This window comes from Capsicum annuum, chromosome 4 (genome assembly GCF_002878395.1).
Source record: "Capsicum annuum cultivar UCD-10X-F1 chromosome 4, UCD10Xv1.1, whole genome shotgun sequence".
Taxonomy (NCBI): Eukaryota; Viridiplantae; Streptophyta; class Magnoliopsida; order Solanales; family Solanaceae; genus Capsicum; species Capsicum annuum.
The window spans coordinates 224190340-224205965 of NC_061114.1; the positions used below are offsets into that span (position 1 = coordinate 224190340).

The window sequence follows — 15626 nt, forward strand, 5'->3', positions numbered from 1 at the left end:
CTTGCACAGGGTGGTAGTAAGGTCTATTTGAGGGTTTATCACGTTTGGTTCGTTCTCACAGAAAATATACTAGGGTTTGAAGCCTTCTAGTTTCACATAGCGCCAACACTCTCTGCCACTGTCACCGGAGAATATTATTAGTAGCCGAACTGATCGGAAGAAGGTAGTTAGAAAGAATGGCGTTAGCTTTCGATGAATTCGGAAGGCCGTTTATAATACTAAGAGAGCAAGAACAGAAAACCAGATTAAGAGGCCTCGATGCTCAGAAGGCCAACATTTCTGCCGGTAAAGCTGTTGCACGAATTTTGCGTACCTCACTTGGTCCTAACGGCATGGATAAGATGCTTCAGAGCCCTGACGGCGATGTCACCATCAGTATGTTATGTTCTTCTTCCTCCTTTTTTTGTTTGCTTCTCTTTACTCTTCAATGAAATTTGATTTACACCTTCCTTTTCATATTAGTTGTCCACTTTCTCCTTTTTTGGTTTCCCACCTGGTCTCCTACACCTGTATTGGAGCCCGATTATGTTTGGATCTCGCATTGCTGGGCCTCTTCTGGGAGGCAGCAGTCTCAACATGTTTATATCTAAGGGCTCGAACTCAAGAACTCTAGTGTCCACTTTCTCCTTTACCTAGCCTTTAAGAAATCATAAATAAGATATAAGATGGTTACAACAAGTACAACACCATACCCAGTGTATTCCCACAAAGTGAGGTAAGTATACACAGTCCATACCACTACTTCGGATGAGGTAGAGAAGCTGTTTCTGATAGACCCCGGCTCAGGACTGAACAATAAAAAGACATAATAAAAACACAAACAAAATGTATTACACCAATAGATAATAACAGAAACAAGACACACACATTGTACTACAAGACACTATGAACAGGAAACTACAAGGCGCATGCAACCACTGGCCCGGCTACAAACAAACCACTCCTACCTACTAGCAAGGGCGCACTCCCACCTACTAACCCTCCACCCTAATTCTCATCCTCCACTCCTTCCTATCTAGGCTCATGTCCTCCATAAGCCGTAACTGTCCATGTCATGTCTAAATACGATATAAGATGGTTAGTTTTACTAATTTATATAACTCCTTGGGAAAAACTTTTTGGAACTTATAAGCTTGTTTAGGCTATCAAAAAGCATTAACTGCAGAGGTAAAATGGAAAATTTTAATTAATTTTATCTTAGTTTGGTTAATGGACAATTAATTTGGGACAACTAAGTAAGGTGGACAACTGAAATGGGACGGAGGGAATACTTTTTCTGCTGCATAGTACATATTAGTTGTCCACGTTACTTAGTAAAAATAGTTGTCCCAAATTACTTGTCAATTTACAAAACCAAGAGAGAATTAATCAGAATTTTCCAATTAATTCTTGTTTTTGAAAGTGTAGACAAGTTTGTAAAGTTTCAAACGAGTTTTTTAACAGGTAAGTTAGTAAAACCACTCTTCTTATTTATGATTTTTTAAGCTGCGTGTAAAAGGGAGAGTGGAAATCTAATATGGGACGGAGGCAGTACTAATGAGGTGACATACGTTCTTAACAAAGTTTGTGGTTGTGATTTGCTTTCTCCAGAAAGTATGTTGAGTGTTTGGAATGAAGGAAAATGTTTTGTGCAAACTGTTTCCAGGAATGTTTGGTTGGTGAGCTGATAATAATGCCGGTGAATTGGGTAGTGTTCTGGTAAAATCTGTGAGTATTAGCAGTTGATAACAATGCCCAAGTATTAGTTGGGGCAAGTGATACTCAGTTAGAGTTGGGGTAGTTGTAAAGGCAAAATGACTTCTGCATGCAAGGGAAATAATGTTCCCCATTTTGCTGGAAAATGTATATGTTTTCTTGGGAAAATATTTTTCGGGAACAAACATAAGAAGATGAGTTCTTCGTGGAAAATATTTTGGCACATTGTATTTGTAACTATGTGAGACACTGTAAAGTGTAGGATCTTTGGTTCTGTATGATGTATTTCATTTAGTTGTAGGCTTGTAGATGCATTACGGATTCTAAGAAATTTTGTCTGAGGTTGCAATGAATTAGGTTATAAGTTCCTTTATTTTTGTTCAGTAACTAGGCTTATTATAATGTCTGAGTGTATGACTCTACACGGCTCTAGAGTCAAGTTAGGCTCATATAGTTGACTATACCACGGGTTGTTTGAGTTTGTCCATTTCATTTTCTCCATTGGATGCAATGTATGACCAGATGAGTGCCTGAAGTAATACTTGGTTTATGGAGGAATTTATCGGGACTAGTGTGTAGCCAGTGTAGATGATCAACCTTTCGATTGGCGTTGATCCATTTTATATATGGAAATTGGATTGTTTCTTTTAGGATATGTTTTTTGTTTGTATTAATTGTTTGTAATTCTGACTTCACTGAAAATTTTGAACAATTAAGGAAATCGTAACTCTATGTCGATTCTTGTACATTTCCATACAACATTCAAGAGTGAAAGGTAGATTATTATATGATTGAAAGGTATACTTTAGGAGTACACTATATTTAGAATATCTCTCTTTTTTCTTTTTTTTTTTTTTTTTTGGGGGGGTTATTTAGCTTTGCTGTCTCATTGATGCTTGACATATACTATTCCGTTGCTACAAATTGTAGCTCTGTTGACCCAACTTCTGAAGATCTTTTAATCAGTGTTCTGGAAAGAAATTTTTGAGGTGAACCTTGGGGCAATGTACAATAATTTTCCTGTGAGGCCTTGCCCTATTTCAAAAGTCTTGCCAATTGAAGCAAGCTATTGGTTGCATGCAGCTTTCCCTTCTTTCTTCCAGATGTGCCTCTATAACATCATTCGATAGTCTACTTATGTTTGGGAAGAGCAGTAGTTACTTGAACACTTGGTTTAGATTACTATGAGCGTATTCCTTTTTTGGACTTAACCTCTGCAGACAATCTCATATCTTGTTTTCATGTTTCTAATCTTGGAAATTTCAATTGTCAGCAAATGACGGTGCCACCATTTTGGAGCAGATGGATGTTGACAATCAGATTGGAAAGTTGATGGTTGAGTTGTCACGAAGTCAAGATTATGAAATTGGCGATGGAACCACGGGAGTTGTTGTCATGGCTGGGGCACTTCTAGAACAAGCTGAGAAGTTGTTAGAACGTGGTATTCATCCTATTCGGATTGCAGAAGGGTATGAAATGGCTTCAAGGATTGCGGTTGAGCATTTGGAGCGTGTAGCACATAAGTTTGAATTCGGTCTGAATGATGTTGAGCCTTTGGTTCAAACTTGCATGACTACTTTGTCATCTAAGATGTAAGTGACAAGGCAGTTTCAGATACTGCATAGAAATTTCTATGTTATGGAATTGTACTTTATGGTGTCACGTTATGCACTTTATTTGTATAGTTCATGCATTGTATTTGCTGCTTTTGATACTGATTACAATGCTGAAGACCATGCAGCAAACCTTGTATTTGTTTTGACATGATTAATTTACTGCAGTGTGAATAGATGCAAGCGTAGCATGGCTGAAATTGCTGTTAAAGCAGTTTTAGCAGTTGCTGACTTGGAGAGGAAGGATATAAACCTGGACTTAATCAAAGTTGAAGGAAAAGTTGGTGGAAAGTTAGAGGACACGGAGCTAATTTATGGTATTATAGTTGACAAAGATATGAGTCATCCACAGATGCCAAAGCAAATTGAGGATGCCAAAATTGCAATTTTGACTTGTCCTTTTGAGCCTCCTAAGCCAAAGACTAAGCATAAGGTTGACATTGATACTGTGGAGAAGTTTCAAACTTTACGCAAACAGGAGCAGAAGTATTTTGATGACATGGTTCAGAAATGCAAGGTAAATTTGCTGAATATGTACATGAGATAGAGTTAAAAATCTTTGTTGAAGCTAAGCTGTTTTTCAATAAGGGAATTGAAATGGGAGAGTTGGAGTACAAAAGCTTGAGACATGTTTCTTGGCCCTTATAGATATATTGGAGTATGTAAAGTCTATGATCAGCTAAAACTAATTGTATCTTCCTTGAATTTCAGATGATAGTGTTGCAAAACTCATTCCCTTCCCTCTCTCACATCTATTATTTTCTTAGCAAAGGAATTTGTTGTTCCCAGCTTATTGTTCTGTATGCTAAACATAGTTAAGAGTGAAATTGAGAAATATTTATTGTCCTTCTTGCCCCTTGTCGTGTGAGCTTATATAATGTGGTCTGCTAATAACGTAAACTAGTGGAGTCAGTTGGGATACCAACGCGTATGTTCACAATTACCACCGAGTCATATATAAGGGAACTTCATTTGCAGGTTGTTTGTATGATTGTTACCTGTTGTATTGTATCATGTTGTTACTTCTAGTACCATGTTTGTTTCAATTGTTGCTTAAGTTTTATTGTATTGTGTACTTATGGTTTCAATAAAACCTATGTACTGTTCTATCTATTTATACTCACACACACACAAAAGTTACTGATTTCAATTTTTTGCTGTATCGTATTGTTGAATCCGTTGTTATGTAATGGTAGAAAGTGCCATTTTATGTAACATTCTATTTCATGTGGTAACAGAGTTATTTATCCTCTACCTCATATCTTATTTAATAATGACCTTACATGTACCATACTTTTCTTTATAATATTGTAATTTTATTTTTCAAATAGCTGGTGCATGGCTGTATGTAATGATGGAAAACAATACAATCTATCCTAACGTTGTATTCATCGAAACAATACAGTTCAATACATTATGCAACAATATGTAACCGTCCAAATGATATGTTAATGAGATGAGACCTTTGACGTGTGTTCTTGGGGCCTAGTATTGCATTATTGTGTTTTTTCATGTAGTTCATTCTTATATGGACTTACTTTCCCTGTATTCTGGTGGTTTGGCATCTCTGGAGCTTCATTTGTCTAACAAGGGTGTCATATCTAACAGGATGTTGGTGCCACCTTAGTTATCTGCCAGTGGGGTTTTGATGATGAAGCTAATCACTTATTAATGCATAGAAATTTGCCTGCTGTTAGATGGGTAGGTGGTGTGGAATTGGAGCTGATAGCAATTGCCACAGGTTTGTGTCTACTTATTGACTATGATGCCTTGCATCTTTCACTATTTCTGTTGGATCTGCCAATTTGATGTCATTTCTTCTTGGTGTCTGCATTTGATTAGGTGGGAGAATAGTACCAAGGTTTCAAGAGTTGACACCTGAAAAACTGGGCAGGGTACATCCCTTTCTTTCTGCTTTGTTTGTAGACGTACATTATGTATTTATGAAATACCGTGGCCTTATATGCGAAAGTTGTTCAAAAAGGTTTGGTTAGTTTTATTAAAGCTAATAACTCGCTTATCTTAAAGTTTATGAATATGTACTGCACTTTTTACTTGTATATTGTTAATGCCAAACATTGCATGAATATATTGTTGAAGTGTTTCTAATTCAGCAATATGTAGGATTACCTGACATCTTATCTTGCCGCGTACTCTATGAGAGCTTCACCATTCCATTAACCTTCTATTATGAAATACACTGGTGGATTTATAGTTCTCTCTAGTCTCTATTTGCCAAAGATGATATTTTTTTAATTAAGTTCAGGCTGGTATGGTTCGGGAGAAATCTTTCGGTACGACAAAGGATAGAATGATTTACATTGAGCATTGTGCAAATTCAAGAGCAGTAACTATATTTATCCGTGGTGGTAAGTCGATTGCCTGCTGAAATGCCTTATTAGTTCATTCTGCTGTTGATTGAAATTTTGTTCTTTTGTCAATATTTTAATTGTTGATCATATTGCCCGCTGAAAAGCATTATTAGTTTATTCTGCTACTATTGAAAATAGCATGTGTTTTTCTTGATATATCGTTTTAATTGTTGATCATATTCACAAGAAATTCACTTAAATTTTGGAGTTTATTTACTTTGCCTGTGCTCTGTCTGTCCGTGTTATTTACTTTGCCTGTGCTCTGTCTGTCCGTGTTTTATTTGATTGTGACTATTATTTACAATTGAACTCTACAAGTATGTGCTCCCTGAATTCAAATCATGGTAGGTCATGTCATGACCTTTCCAATAATTCTTGCTTAATTGCAATTGCTTTAATATGACCACCCAGACAGTTAATTGCGTAGGCTTCTATCTAATAATACCTCAAAATGAAATTGCACTGCAAGGAGACGCCAATCTTTACCTCTCTAATCCTACTGACCCAGTGAGGGCTTTCTCATTTGAAACCTTTTAATTCCTGTAAGGAGAGGTGAGTGACAACTCCAATTTGTGTTGAGTTGAAAAAGTTTGGTCAGTGAGTTTAATTAGGTGTCGACATGGTTCAGATGGTCCAAATTTTTCTGAAAACTGAGACCAAACCTATTTTTACTTGGAGTTAACCAAACCGAACAAGATGTCTAAAACCAATGGCTTCTTATGGGCGGTATTCGTTTGATATGATTTGGTTTCTCATTAATGAAAATTCTTTCCCTCGTTAACATTACATTGTGTGTGAATGTGAAAACCATTCCTCATAATAAGATGTTCTTTAGTAATTACTTATCAACCACGATATGCTGTTTAAACTGTACATAACAAACAAATATTTGAACCATAAGACATTTTATTAAAAAAGTACAGAGCATTTTAAATGCTCACTAAATAGCATTTTCTCAGTAAGTTACTATTTTCCATAAGCAATAGACGCATATAATCCTTTCATGTTCTTATTAGATGGAGACCATTATTGGGGTATTATTCTTCCACAAGTAGTTTTAAGTTCATTTAGAAAGAAGAAATTTTTAAAAGATATCATTAAGCAAATGATTCCCAACTTATCAAACTGTTTTTCCACTTGACCATATGTTCTGTCATACCAAACTTAGAACATTTCATGACATGTATACAAACAATCAGTTCAATTTTGATTTTCTATGGGTTTTAATTGAAAGAAGCAAAATCAAAACATACCAGTTATAATCTCTATAGTGGGGTTTGGTTGATTGGTTTATTGCCCACCCCCATACCGCCTTTATCTGTGACTAACTCAGTAGATGGGAACTAAATGTAGAAGGTATATTTTTCTGTCATCTATGTTGGTGCCATTCATTTTGCGTTGAACACATGGTGCAACATATTTCCTTACCTTTGCAAATTGAGGTTTTTGTGCTAAAAGAGTATCCAGACATTGGACATGACAAGAACTGTTATATATTAGGATGGCTGAACTGATATTTGATCGCTGAACAGGCAACAAGATGATGATAGAGGAGACGAAACGTAGTATCCATGATGCTTTATGCGTTGCTAGAAATCTTATTCGCAACAATTCAATTGTATATGGTGGTGGTTCAGCTGAGATTTCTTGCTCAATTGCTGTGGAAGCAGCTGCTGATAAACATCCAGGAGTTGAACAGGTATAGTTTCTAATTTTTAAAATAGTTTTCTGTATCCGTCTTTTGCTGAAGCCTCAATCCCTCTTTCTGCAGTACGCAATCAGGGCATTTGCAGATGCTTTGGATTCTGTCCCAATGGCACTTGCTGAGAACAGTGGTCTTCAGCCAATTGAAACTCTGTCTGCTGTTAAGGCTCAGCAAATTAAGGTAATTCCGACTTATTAGATCAATATTAAATTAGTCGTATTGAAGAGTCATCCTGATGTCTTCAGCTGTTTGAATGTTAGAAAAGGAAAGGATACAGACCCGCTTCTGACATTTGTGTGTCCAATTTTTTTTCCTGAAAGACGACTCATCTTAACTTTAAATCTTATATGCAGGAGAATAATCCCTGCTGTGGAATAGATTGTCATGATGTTGGCACAAATGACATGCGTGAGCAAAATGTCTTCGAGACTCTAATTGGGAAGCAACAACAGATTTTGCTTGCAACTCAGGTTGTCAAGATGATCCTAAAGATTGATGATGTGATTACTCCGTCCGAGTATTGATGTTGAGTATGGAAATACAAAATTTTCTCTGTGTTAGAGAAGATGGACGTTTTACTTCTGGTTCTGCAAATCAAAAGTCTTGTTGGGTGAAACTTCCGCAATCTTATGCTTTGGGTTCTATATTTTCCTATTTGACTACAGTTTGGTTGGTTGATGAATGTCCTGTCGGTATGCTCCATGAAAACATTATTTGCTATTCAGATTTAACCAATGTATCTCTGCTAGAACTAGAAAGCTCAAAAACTGATGTTTCTGCGTGCGCTCTTATCTGAATTTAGCACCTTTATGGTGTACGTACTTTAGTTTTATGCGCAGCGGTTTAGCAATTAAATTGAAAGGATCTTGCACTTGTGTGGCAACAAATGTTTTGGTAATGTTTGATTAGTTGGTTACTACCATGGGGGGGAGTATTTAGATACTACCGGACTATTTCTCTGATAATGACTTTAGAATGTAATGGAACCAAGAATAATTTAGAGACACTATTAAGTGCATTGTGCTGTTGATGGTTGACTTGCTCATAAAGCGGAATACGCGAAATTATGTTAATTTCTTTAATATATAGGAGTTATCATCATAATCAAGTGAACCTTTGGTGTCTTGATATTCTAGTAGATTTTGTTCCTCGTATTTAGGCGTTGAACTTGATTCTAGCTCTTAGGTCTCTGGTCCGGTCACTAGACTCTAGTGGCAAGAGTAATGTGCGTAAGTTGAATATGTCGATGTTCGAAGTCTGCTGCCACAAACAAAAGTATGCTGCTCTCTTCATTATAAAGTAAATGATCTTTCAAATTCAAATTAAGTTTTATCTATCCTATGTAGATAATATTTTGTGGTTTAGGGACATTATTTGATTTGTGTGACAATATGGGGTTTAATATGATGTCGGCCTAGTATTTGTATATGTTTGATTGCACTATTTTTGGTGGGAAATAGCCTAGATTTTGGGGTTTATGTTGTATCATTGACATTTTTTTTTTTTTTTTCATGTTTCACTTGATGGTTTCTGGATTATATTTTATTATGGATAATTAGTTTATTTGAGTGGATCGACTCACAAGGTTGGTATTTGGTTTGATATTGGATATTCTCATTTTAGTTGGTTGTGAGCATTACATCCTTATATCATATTCATTCATAAAACATTGGTATCATCGCGGAAATACTAGAAATACTTGAAACGCTGACTTTTTCTGACAAAACATATGACATCTTTGAAAACCCTCTACTGATGTATGTGAAGTAGAGGTGTTATGAATATTGGTTGTACCAATGTTGATGAATCTCTCATGGGTCCTATCTAGATTCACAACTTTGTAGGTGTATACGGAGGTTATGCGGTGACCTTGTGCATCACATCATTATCATCATCATCTTCATTTCACTCCATATATTATGCTTATTTTGTGATTGTATTTCTGTTTTTGACTTGATATCTAACCATTTCTATTTTCTTATACTTGTTTTTGGTGTATGTGTATATTTCTTCTTTCCCCTACTTGTATTAGTTACAGTTGTATATAGTAGAATTGTTAGTGGAGACGGTGTGTTCTATCTTTTGGGATATTTTTTTAGGGAAAATTACAAAAAGTAGCATACTTAAGACTAATTACAATAAATAACAACAGTTTTGTAAAATTACAGTTTATAGCAAGAGTAACGTTATTTTACTCAATAATTAGGCAAGTGTATGTTTTACTTTCACTACTTTACATTTTTCTATTTTCATTACACTATTTCACCTCCCCAAATATAATCATATTTTTTATCCTTTTTTTTCATCTTATTTTTTTATCATTTTTTTATTTTTTATTTCCACGTTATTTTATCTCTTCTATTTCTCTTCTTTTTTTTCCCTTTTTCCTTTTTTTTATTTTTTGTTTTCTTTTTTTTCTTTTTTTTCTTTTTCATATTTAAAGATAATTATCTCCATGATCTTCAAGATTTCAAAATAAAACATCATTACCGTCTTTCACTCTCTTATATCTTTACCTTTTTTTTGTTAGTTTTTTTCATCTTTTTTTTTAATCATTTTATTTTTTTATTTTGATTTCTTTTTCTTTTCATTTTTTTCTTTTCACTTTATTTTCTCTCTTCTATTTCTCTTTTTTTTTTTCCTTTTTCGTTTTTTCCTTTCTCATATCTTTTTTTGCTTTTTCTATTTTCGTTTTCTTCTTCTTTTTCCTATTTTATTTTGTTTTTTTTCTTTTATTTTTACACTTCTATTTCTCTTTCTTCCTTATTTTTTCTTTTTCACTTCTCTTTTTTTCTTTTTTTTCTTTTTATATTTTTTTTTTCGTTTTTTTACTCTTCTATCTCTAACTTTTATTTTGAAAAGACAAATATGTATATCACATACACATATTTAAAAAACATATAAAATACATAGTCATACAGATCTGGATATGTATTTACAGTACAAAACATACATATATATTTACAAAATACATATCATATTCATATTAAACAGTAACAAACATAACTATACTATATATCTTCATATGTATTTGTGAAATATAAAGGCGGCTCATATAAAATAAGAATATGCATATGGATCAGGTATGTATTTTGCAAATACATATGCAAAGCTATATGTATTTTATACGGTGTTAAATTTGTCTTTAAATTGTACAAACTATGTCATTTTAGAGGGTAACATATGTACTTATTTGTTTTATTTTACTATTTAAAATATGTATCATGTATTTTTTTTATCACCTGTATGTATATGTATATAATTGTCATTATTGTTATAGAGATTTTGTGTCTTATATGTTTATTTATACATGTGAGTCAGATATGTATTTCTATAAATACATATGCATATATATATATATATATATATATATATATATATATATATATGCATGTTTGTTACCGTAAATACATATGTAGATCTGTATATCTATTCATTTTGTATATTTTTTTGAATATGTATATATGATATAGATATTTGTCTTTTAAAAATAAAAGATAGAGATAGAAGAGTAAAAAACAAAAAACAAAAAACAAAAAACAAAAAAACAAATACGAAAAATAAAAATTCAAAAAAAAAAAGGAAGTGCAAAAAGGAAAAATAAGAAGAAAGAGAAATAGAAGTGTAAAAATAAAAGCAGAAAAAAAAGAAGAAAAAAATAAAAAATATATGAGAAAAGGACAAAAAAAAGAAAACGAAAAAAGAAAAAAAAAGAAGTAGAAGAGAGAAAATAAAGTGGAAAGAAAAAAAATGGAAAAGAAAAAGAAATTAAAATTAAAAAAAAAAAAAGATAATAAAAATGAAAAAAATTAACATGAAAAAATAGTTAGAGATATAAGAGAATGATATTTTGAAATTTTGAAGATCATGGAAATAATAATCTTTCATATTTGAGTTTGATTTGGAAAAGGAATATATTAATTTAAATAAGAGTAATTTATGGAAATTTAATTAGATGGATAATTATTCCTTATTTAACTCAACCAATTTGAGTAAAACAAGGACAGTAAATAATTTGCTATTTTTTGTATATGTATTTGTATAGCAACAGTTTACTTAAATATAAAATATAATTTGCTATTTTTTGTAATTATGAAACTGTTGCTATAAAGTTACAATTAAAGCTCTGTAGTTGCTATTTTTGAAATTTTCTCTAATATCATTCATGTCTACTTATTTGGGCTATTTTGCTTTTTTATTTAACAAGATGCCTCTCAATCTCAGTTTTGCTTATTGTCATGTTTCTGTGAAAATGCTTTAGCAAGTATTGCATATTTTCAGCCATCGATAATACTATCAACCTAATAATTAAGCATAGCTCACAATATTCTCAAATTATGCCTCACAAGCTTGTAATGAGAATGTGACCTGGTGTTTCATCTAATATTAATATTTATTAACGTGCGAGTAACGAAAACTATCATGGTGTAGTAGTATGAGACCTGCAATGGTTCTGCAGTAATAAACTTTTACATTATAACTAGACAGATGGTATTGAGTTCAGATTCAGACAAATCTGGGCCTTTCCTTTTGACTATATTAACCAAATAAATAGTGCACAATATTAATTTTTCGTCGTTTTAAATTGATTTGTCAAATAAAAAGGTAAAATAGCCAATAGGTAGATGATAAGGGCATTTTAGGCCTAATAGGTAGACGGATGACGTTTATGCGCCAATTCACATAGTTAAAGGACATCTTAGGCCATTTTTCGTTAATCAAAAAATGCTAGGCACTTTATTTAATGGTATAAATCCGATAAAAAGGCAGTGATATCATTTTTTTTATAGTAAATATCAAATATTTAACCAAACACAGTGAAAGTTTTCAACAAGAAAATTTAAATAAACACCAATAGAAGTTAAAAGAATAAAGTTTATAGGTCTAGCTAATTGATGGTGTATTTGGCGGGGATAATCATTTCTTATCCTAGTACAATCTTGCACTAAATGAGTGGAATAGCAAATAATTGACATTACCATTTGCCTATTCATTGGGATGACTTTTCTAGACTTTCGTATTCGATTTGAACTTTTTAAAAGTCCCTTATAAATGTCCAAATGGTGAAGAAAAGTCAATTGGATGCACTGAGATAAAGCTAATTTATCCATTGGTCTCAATCGATAATTATATGTATTATCCTTCAATTATGTAGTCAAATAATAATACGTAAAATATTATATAGAAATTACGTACTTTAAGAGCAATTCTTGTATTTTGACATTCTTATTTCATGACTCATGTTCTATCTTACACAAAATAATATATAGTTTTTTACATAATATAATGCATGTATTATTAAATACTGTCAATCAAATGCAAAGTTCGCATGACAAGTTCAACATTTAATTTTAGGAAGATGAATTTGAACTATAAACTGGTGCTTCTCATTCCATAATGCTTCATTTAAGTGCAAGATTAATTCCTTCTCTTTCCTCCTATAAATTTTCTTCTCATATTCAAAGTAAAAGTTGTGTTAAAATGGTACGTACTCTTTCATTTCTAATCACGTTTTTCAGGTTCTAATTCAAATATTACAAATAGAGTCACATTCACATGAAGTATTTTATCCTTAAAGTAGACTTTTCAACATGAATTTGAATCAATCGAGCCCCAAAGCATATTTGGAACGTAAAGATTTTACAGAGTATCGAATTTGAACACTACTATTTAACTTGTGCCTATTTTCTTAACATTTTTGCGTGTCTATTCACTTTGGTACAACGTTCGGCACTCGACTTTTGAAATTAGGTTTTTTTAAGCTTAATCTAAACAAAATATCTTAAGTTACATATAGGTGAAGTTAAGAGAAAAATGGTTAAACTACAATCATATATTTGCTTGAATTCTAAGCAAAAATATTAGATACAACCACATATGCTAAAGTTCACATAAAAATAAACGAATTTCAGCCTTACATACTTGAACTTAGACTGTCAAATTTAATTTCAGACTCCACGTATCTAAAATTACTTTAAAATGAATAATAAACTTACAAATGTGTATGCACAATAAACACGATTTAAATGGTACTCCTTTCGTTTCATTTTACGTGTCATCATTTTCTTTTTGGTCTGTCCTAAAAAGAATACCATTTTTCCTTATTTGGTAACTATTTAATGATATCATTCTTATTTTATCCTTGGTGGGTCCCACTTTATAAGAAAAGACATTTAAAAAAGTAAACTTTAAGAGGAACAATTTTGTAAATTTTATAAACTTATCATTTATTTCTTAAATTCTGTATCCAATTAAATAACAACATATAAAATGGGACGGAGAGAGTAGTTTCGATGTCAAGTACATCAAAAACGAATATTCGTACACTATATAAATTTACACAATTGTCCTTGTCACTACTAAAAATCGAAAATGTGGGACAAGCAATAGAATGAGAAGCCTCAAGTAAGGTGGGCCCACATAACCCGTGTTGACCGGGTCGGTCTTCCCATGGACCCCACATCCAATAGATACTAGCCTTTCCCTAATTTCAATTGATTTCCAAGAAACTATTCACTCCCAAACGAATTAAGGACTCACATCATTATAGTAACAATAACGTTACTATAATGGACTAATTTTACTATAGTGGACTAATTTTCTTTAGAATCAATTATTCATACTATATTTTACTTCTTTATAATGCTAATTTATCAATAATAACAATAACGTTTATTATAGTAATACATTTTTTGTATAATTATCTATCTATAACAGTGTACTCAAACTATGTAATAGTAATATTTTATAAGAAAATATATTATGTATAAAATAAAATATCAAAAATATTTATGATAATTATCATTAATGTCATGTGCATAGTAAATTTCAAGTACGAATATAGAAAAATTATATTTAAATGATGCGCGTTGATTATTTCATAACTCCATGAGGAAAATGATACTAATATTTGTCTTTTTTATATTCATACTTTTATTAATAACAACTAGTTAAATGAGATCTGAACGTCAAATATCGATAGACGAATATAAAAATACCTTTTTATGTAGCCATGAAAGTTTCGAACAAACGTTGTCACTGTAGAGAAAGGTTTTAACTGTACTTTTCCTTAGTTCTATTTTTAGTATCCTAATTTGTCTCAAACCAAAAATTAAAGAAAACATTTATTCAATATAATACATTATGTGAGATGTGTAATGAATTGTCAAATTATATGTTTAGGCTGCAATTATGATAGTGCGGTCTCAAGGGGATATTGTGTATGTATATCTTATTTGTATTTAAAAGTAGAGAGATTATTTCAGAAACAAAGTTCTAACCAATGTATCTATTTATAGTAACTTATAAGTTTGAGTAATTATATATTTACATATTCATATTAACATGAATTCGGATTGGTCCATATGAATAATTCGAGTCAAATTTATTTAGTAGCTATATATGTCTCTGTCAATCATTCAATGAAAGGTTATCAATATCTTTGCGTAGTTATTACTTCCATGTTTCACATTTATAGTAAAACCATTTGTAAATGCATTGTTTTTCTTTGTCGTTATTTTAGTATGGCGTGGCTTTATTATTCATCACAACATTTGATAGATAGTATTTTTATTAAAGTGAAACTTTTTGACAGGAATTTTGATAAATTGAATTTCAAAGCGAGTATCAGATATAAAGCAAAAATTTTAAAATAATAGTATAAGCGTCGTCACAAATTTTCAACTTTTGCGTTCTGAATGTGGACCCAATTTTCAAGCTCAATCGTGCCAATATCTTTAAGTCTTGGAGAATCGATACAGTTATAATTTGTGATAGACTTGTAATTAGTGGTGTGATTACACTTTTTTGAGTCTCAAATTAGCAAATTGTATGAGATCTGTATCTTATGATCAGATGGAGTTTATTGTAAAGGGTAAAAGATTAAGGACAATCATCTCAAAGTAGGGACAACTCAAAAAATTTGATGTCCTAAAGTCAAATTCTCACAATTACATCATAATTTTTTCAACAACAATGTCGTTCATAATTTCAAAAGTTCTTGTATATTATACTCGTTTCATTCTGACATACTAATCATGTTTCGCTCATTGAGAGTAAAATTGTATATACTTTAGCCAATTTCGAGATGTATTTTTTTTCATCATTTTATTATTGATAAGCAATTCAACTTGTAGTATTTTTTTTGTATGGTTTATGAATATCTAACATTTTCTCAATATATTGAATTTAGCTTTTAAAACTAATCAAATTAATTCGCAAAAGGTGAAATTCATCAGTTAT

General features: G+C 31.9%; 1 protein-coding gene across 1 annotated transcript; it reads left to right on the forward strand.

The window, feature by feature from the left end:
* The first annotated feature begins 61 nt into the window (after window positions 1-61).
* Window positions 62-8268, forward strand: LOC107867118 (T-complex protein 1 subunit epsilon). Its single transcript, XM_016713231.2, has 9 exons — window positions 62-375; window positions 2969-3287; window positions 3477-3825; window positions 4917-5049; window positions 5151-5203; window positions 5575-5677; window positions 7213-7379; window positions 7452-7565; window positions 7739-8268. The coding sequence occupies exons 1-9, from the start codon at window positions 177-179 to the stop codon at window positions 7907-7909; spliced, it is 1608 nt and encodes a 535-aa protein (XP_016568717.1). The 5' UTR covers window positions 62-176; the 3' UTR covers window positions 7910-8268.
* The last annotated feature ends 7358 nt before the right edge of the window (window positions 8269-15626 follow it).